Consider the following 5,656-nt stretch of genomic DNA (forward strand, 5'->3'; position numbering starts at 1 on the left):
ATACAACCACAAGTTAACCTACTGCCAATATGAAAAATACCATCGAAATTGACTACTAATAGATAAAGCTTGTAAATGTCAACCAAAAAGCCAAAATGTATACTAATACAACCACAAGTTAACCTACCAATATGAAAATACCATCCAAATTGTCCAGATAAAGCTACTAAATGTCACACAAAAAGAATTAATTTTTTTTGACAAATGTAGTACAAGTTTTTCAAAAATAACCCATCCATGGCGAAGGAAATTCAGAAAGCACTACCATGACCCCATCTTCAGCTTCAACTTCAACAAGTCTTCTTGCCCATTTGTTTTGAATTACCCAACATTTTTTATAAATTCATTAAGCGCACATTATAATAAACAGAAATTTAACATATAAGAGAAATTAAAAGTTCATAACCTTCATTGAATTGGCATCACAACTAGAAAATGAATTTGGGGATACTCTACGAGGAGCATTTAAAGAATTAGAACCCTTCAAAATAACAAAACAAAATACATGAAATCTTGGCATAAGTAAGCATATATTTAGTAAAGAGTAAAACTAATAATAAATATACCTGTCCACTATAATTTTGTTGTTGCATCTGCAGTAGCATTTTCCAACCTTTCGTCGTAGTTGGCTCGTAAATTTTCCAACTTCTTGTCATAATCGGCTTGCATTTTTGAAATAGTCTCCTGCAACTCTACACGTACAGCACATGCCTCCCCATCAGATTTTTTGGCATTATTAATTAGTTCAGCTTTACTAGGAGAGGGCCCCCAAACATCGTTTGGTGTAGGCTTGAAGCCAAGCATCCGCACACGACCAGTTCTCTCTTCTCCCCTCACAATGGAGAACAAATCATTGGAACTGCCAATAAGCGAGTCAGAATAACTTTTTTGAAGTTCTTTTATGCTTTCCTACAAAATAAAAAAAATAAAAAAAATAATGAATGTATAGAAAATAAATTAAACGTGTCCAACATTTGGGTGGTATATTTGACTTTCAGAATGGAGGGAGATTCTGGACTAATGTGAAAGAGCAGCGGTGAAAAATGGACTCAATTTTTTAAATTTCTAGTCCAAATGCAAGAAATTACTTGCCTTTTGATGTGAATTTATCTAAAACTTAAATCTATCTTTTGTTTACTACAACAAGTCCAAGTTTTATATGGTGGCATCTAGAAGACTAATAACATTTATGAGAAATTTTCTGAGGAATTTGGGAAGATCAATGAACTTCACTAGTTTAGAGACATTGTCCCTTACAATATATCAACATTGCACTATGTCATAGGAAATGAAGAACGAACTGGTGTCACTATAAGTCAAAGCATTCAAGTGAAATGCTCAAAAATAAGAAGTGAAGTGAGAGACAGATTTTTTTTTTTATTTTTTTTTATTTTTTAAAGTTCACTAAAATTTCAAAAACAAAAAAATCAATATTATCAGTCAATGGATCTAAAATTAAAACCCAAAAACTGCAACACATAAACGAATATTGGTGAAGTTAAAACACATAAACTGCAACACATAAAATTAAAACCCAAAAATTAGAACAGAAAATTACCCAACTTTAGCAGATTGGAAATGATTAGTGTGTATAGAAACAGTTTGTAGAGAGAGTTTTAGAGAGAGACCAGTGTGTAGAGAGAGAGAGTTTTATGAAATCATTATCTGCTTCCCACGACATTCTTTATTCTTTTTGCTGACCTCCTACAAAAAGTTGTGACAAAAAGTAAACGTTCTTTGAGTAAAGAACATTCCACCTAAAATAATAGCTGAAAGTAGGTAAACTATAAATTCAACTCATTTGACTTCAAAAAACATTGTGATAGATGGAGGATTACCTTTGCCATAGGTATACCCCAATGCCTAACCGAAAATTCCCAATGCTCCTTTTCAACATCAGGTGGTGGGTTTGCCAATCTTTCTGCATCTGTATCCATAACCGAGTAGTATTCACACTTGTACCCCCTCAATTTTATTCCGATGAAGGATAATGTCCACTGTTTTGACATGATTCCCACATCATACTTTCCCTGAAAATGTGATAATTGTTGCATGTTCATCCACTTTTTTCATTAACATTATTTTAATGTCATTGAAGGGTTTTACCTTTACAATGTTCCACATATCCTCTTTTAGCCGTTTAGGCATCTCCCACCAAGTTTTGCAGCACAAATGAGCTAATTTACCTTTTCGGGCAAGTGTTCCCAAATAATTAGTATATGTACCACTTCCAACGTCGATCGGCTGTCCATACTTATTAACCCTAAACAAAAATTAACAATTGTAGATGTTTAGTACAAAAATAAAGATAGAAATCCTTTTTTCTCCTTCATAGTGAATATAGTCTAATTATGTAAACTATATAAGATGATCTCTATATATATGTACCTTAATGGTAATAAAGTTGTCGCGTTTACGACATTGTTGCATCGTGTCAGGCCTTGTCTCTTCTTCGGCGGTGGTTGTGATGATTTTGAAGTTGAAGCTTCGGTATTTTGTTCACTCACTTTTTCTACTTCACTAACTGTTCGTTTCATTGTTAGCTTATTATTTATCCTTCCTGTAAAAGCAAACAAAAAGTGAGAATTCATTTAAGAGAATGCAATCAAATTGTTAAAAAGAGGCGGTGCACAATCCAAGTAAAACCAATAAAAAGAAATAACAAATACCTCAAAACTTTAGGGCGTTTTTGGTTGTCCAATGGAAATTATTTAAAACCATTCTGTTTTCCACTTATACAATAATGTGCCAAGAATAGATCGAAACATATTAAAAATAAATAAGCACACAAAAAAACTAAATCAGTTTTCATGGGAATTGTACATATGCATACTACAAAATATGATACTAAAGATGAAATATTACATGTGCATGCTACAAAATATGATACTGCAATATTTTGTCAAAGCTACGAAGGAAACCGAGACAAAGGCTGAATTATAGTGGTCATATTGTCAGCAATTACAATAACATAGCAAGCTCAGTGTCTTATAGCATACAAAAACATAATTTTTTGTTCAAGTAGAAGGCAAACAAGAGAACAAAATTGTATTTGACAACAAAAGAAACCAAATATTATATGAAAACACTAATCTAACCTGAAGAAGGTGGTATGTGATAGCAGCAAATTTCAATGTTTTAAGGATGATCCAATAGGAGTTAGAATGGTATTAAAAGATATGTTAGGAGTAGGAGTTACAACCTATTAGCATATTGAAAAGATGCTAGTACCCTCATTTATAAGTGTAGTAATTTATATATATTTAGTTTTAAGGGCTTATGAGTAAAATAATAGACCATTCCTTTGCTTCCCTTCCTTTCAAGTTTTAACCTAAAAAAAGGCAGGATGCACACCCTCCGGATGCCTTTTCCATCCCCGCTCTCTTCACTTCCATCCATTTCTCCATCCCCCCTACCGAACATAGCATAAAATAGGAACTAATATAACCAACTACCTAGCAGCCCAAGTAATTATTTACATATACCCCAAACACCCATATGCACATGTGGATATTGATTATTAAAAAAACTATATATTGTTTTTCATTGAAATGCAACATAATACAGCAGTAAGAAAATGGATATGCTACTACATGACATGTGCACAACATTTCCTTTTCAATCTATATGGGTTTCAATTGTCACACAAGTATGTTCAACAATTAAAAAAATTCAGCCACCTCATCACACAAATATATTCTCAGCATTGTGTATTCAACTTGAATGATACCTAAAAGAGAACTAAAAACAACGCCGGGAGTAAGAACATAGAAAAGATGGAAGGTAGAAATGAAGTTGCACCTTCAGATTTGATTCCACCTTAAGAGTCGGAGCTTAGAAAAGATCAAGAGGATCTGTCGCCACCCAATCTTGATAAGCTGACGGAAAATCTACACTAGACTTGCAAGAAGAGAAATTTTCCATATTCAGAATTCCAACCCATTCAATTATTGGTATTAAGCATGCAATGTAACAACTACTATACCAGATAAGCTCTGCATTTCAACAGAACCCTACCCAAAGCACTTCAGTATTAAGGTAATTAAAAGTTTGATGCCGCCTGACTTACTTTTCATCAATGATAGCCAACTAATTTTGCATCAATAGATGAAAGGCATTGCTGTCTTGCATTAGGACTAAAATGGCTAAAATTTGTTGTTCAAGATTTTTGTGACCCCATGTATCTAACAGCACTCATAGTTAAATTCATATACTTAAATAAAAATAAATAAATAAATAAATAAACTCATATAAGGATCATAATACAAATCATTAAAACAACAATTGAGATTTTTAATACACCTAAATCTAATTGTTTGTGTGAAATGTAATTAGTTATCAGTCATATATACTCACAGAAGCTTGGGTAGATTCGGATTCTAGGAAATAATCAGCAACTCAACAACAAATTGATAAATCTATATGGTATTCATTTCTCTCTAGCTATACATGCATATATATAAGATGAATTACAAGAAAACGAAGGACGCTCCTAGCGTTTCAAACCCTAATTTCAGATATCTGGCTAAATAACAACATATCCAGCATTTCTTGTGTTACAAACCCTAGATTCTAATTTTTTGTTTCTTTTATTAAAGAACAAGAAAAGCAAACATGTATAGTGTGTGTGTATATATATATATATATATATATATATATATAGAGAGAGAGAGAGAGAGAGAGAGAAAGAGAGAGAGAAAGGGGAGTATTTACCACCAAGAGAGAGAGGATGAGTAGGATCCGTGACGGGAAGGGAGAATATGAATTTGAGGTACTCTGAAACGCAGGTGGAAAAAAGGGGAGGATGATGGTGGTGATGGTAGAGAGAGCCTACGATGAGCTGAAGAAGTGCTTCAGCTGAGAAATGGAGATCGAGCAGTGAGAGATGGAGATAGGGTAGAGGAGTCTTGCAGCTGAGATGGAGATCGAGCAATGAGAGATGGAGATCGAGCAATGAGAGATCGAGATAGAGCAAAGAGGAAGAGAAGACTGAGGGACGAACCAAAAGGGGAGACGGATGAATTAGGGCTAAATGAAATGGAAATGGGAAAGTGGAATATAGTGTTAAGGGAGGGAAAAAGTGGAGGGAAGAGAAAAATTGGAGGGAAGGGGAAAAAAGGAGGAGGGAAAGGAAGGCCATTACTAACGCTCTTTTTAAGAGCGTTGGTACTATTACAAGTGCTATAGCGCTTTTTCTTAAAGCGCTGGTAGGATTACACCTATACCAGCGTTTTTTTGTAAAGCACTAGTAGGATTACATCTATACCAGCGCTTTTTGTTAAAGTGCTAGTATGATTACACCTACACCAGCACTTTTCTAAAAAGCGCTGGTAAAAGCCTAATCTGTTGTAGTTAATTAACGCAAGGAATATATGTCTATTTTTTACCTATTTTACTATTGTTGTTTTCATTTCTTAATTTATGTTATTATGTTAATGTTCTGTTATTGAGAGTATTCTATGTTTTATTCTATATCGTTGCTATTTTCTTTTGTTCACATTGTTTTATCATTCATTGTAATTAAAGAATTGCAAAATGAATTATTCATTATTTTATCTTATTGTGTGTTAATAGATTATTTTATTATCCTTTGTGTTTTTTTCTATAAAATATGTAAAAAAATTCACTACAAAATGTAATCTGTATCACTTTCAAA

At 33.3% G+C, this 5,656-nt stretch overlaps 1 protein-coding gene across 1 annotated transcript; it reads right to left on the reverse strand.

The window, feature by feature from the left end:
- Nucleotides 1-382: 382 nt before the first annotated feature.
- LOC132300662 (uncharacterized) lies at nucleotides 383-5,111 on the reverse strand. The gene is made up of 6 exons (XM_059797843.1): nucleotides 4,714-5,111; nucleotides 3,802-3,890; nucleotides 2,389-2,560; nucleotides 2,107-2,263; nucleotides 1,839-2,030; nucleotides 383-1,704 (listed from the first exon to the last, which is right to left on the reverse strand). The coding sequence occupies exons 3-6, from the start codon at nucleotides 2,535-2,537 to the stop codon at nucleotides 1,651-1,653; spliced, it is 552 nt and encodes a 183-aa protein (XP_059653826.1). The 5' UTR covers nucleotides 2,538-2,560; nucleotides 3,802-3,890; nucleotides 4,714-5,111; the 3' UTR covers nucleotides 383-1,650.
- Between the last annotated feature and the right edge of the window lie 545 nt (nucleotides 5,112-5,656).

Source organism: Cornus florida, unplaced genomic scaffold, assembly GCF_030987335.1.
Source record: "Cornus florida cultivar Cherokee Brave unplaced genomic scaffold, ASM3098733v1 CherokeeBrave_3.0.0_Hap2_Chr03, whole genome shotgun sequence".
NCBI classification, from domain to species: domain Eukaryota; kingdom Viridiplantae; phylum Streptophyta; class Magnoliopsida; order Cornales; family Cornaceae; genus Cornus; species Cornus florida.

Bases quoted from the DNA above. Each gene is read 5' to 3' on its own strand.
- LOC132300662 (XM_059797843.1), bottom strand. From the start codon at position 2,537: ATGAAACGAACAGTTAGTGAAGTAGAAAAAGTGAGTGAACAAAATACC. The intron at 2,264-2,388 runs GTACATATATAT...ATTTTTGTTTAG, and splicing joins ACAACTTTATTACCATTAAG to GGTTAATAAGTATGGACAGC. The intron at 1,705-1,838 runs GTAATCCTCCAT...AACTTTTTGTAG, and splicing joins GGGGTATACCTATGGCAAAG to GAGGTCAGCAAAAAGAATAA.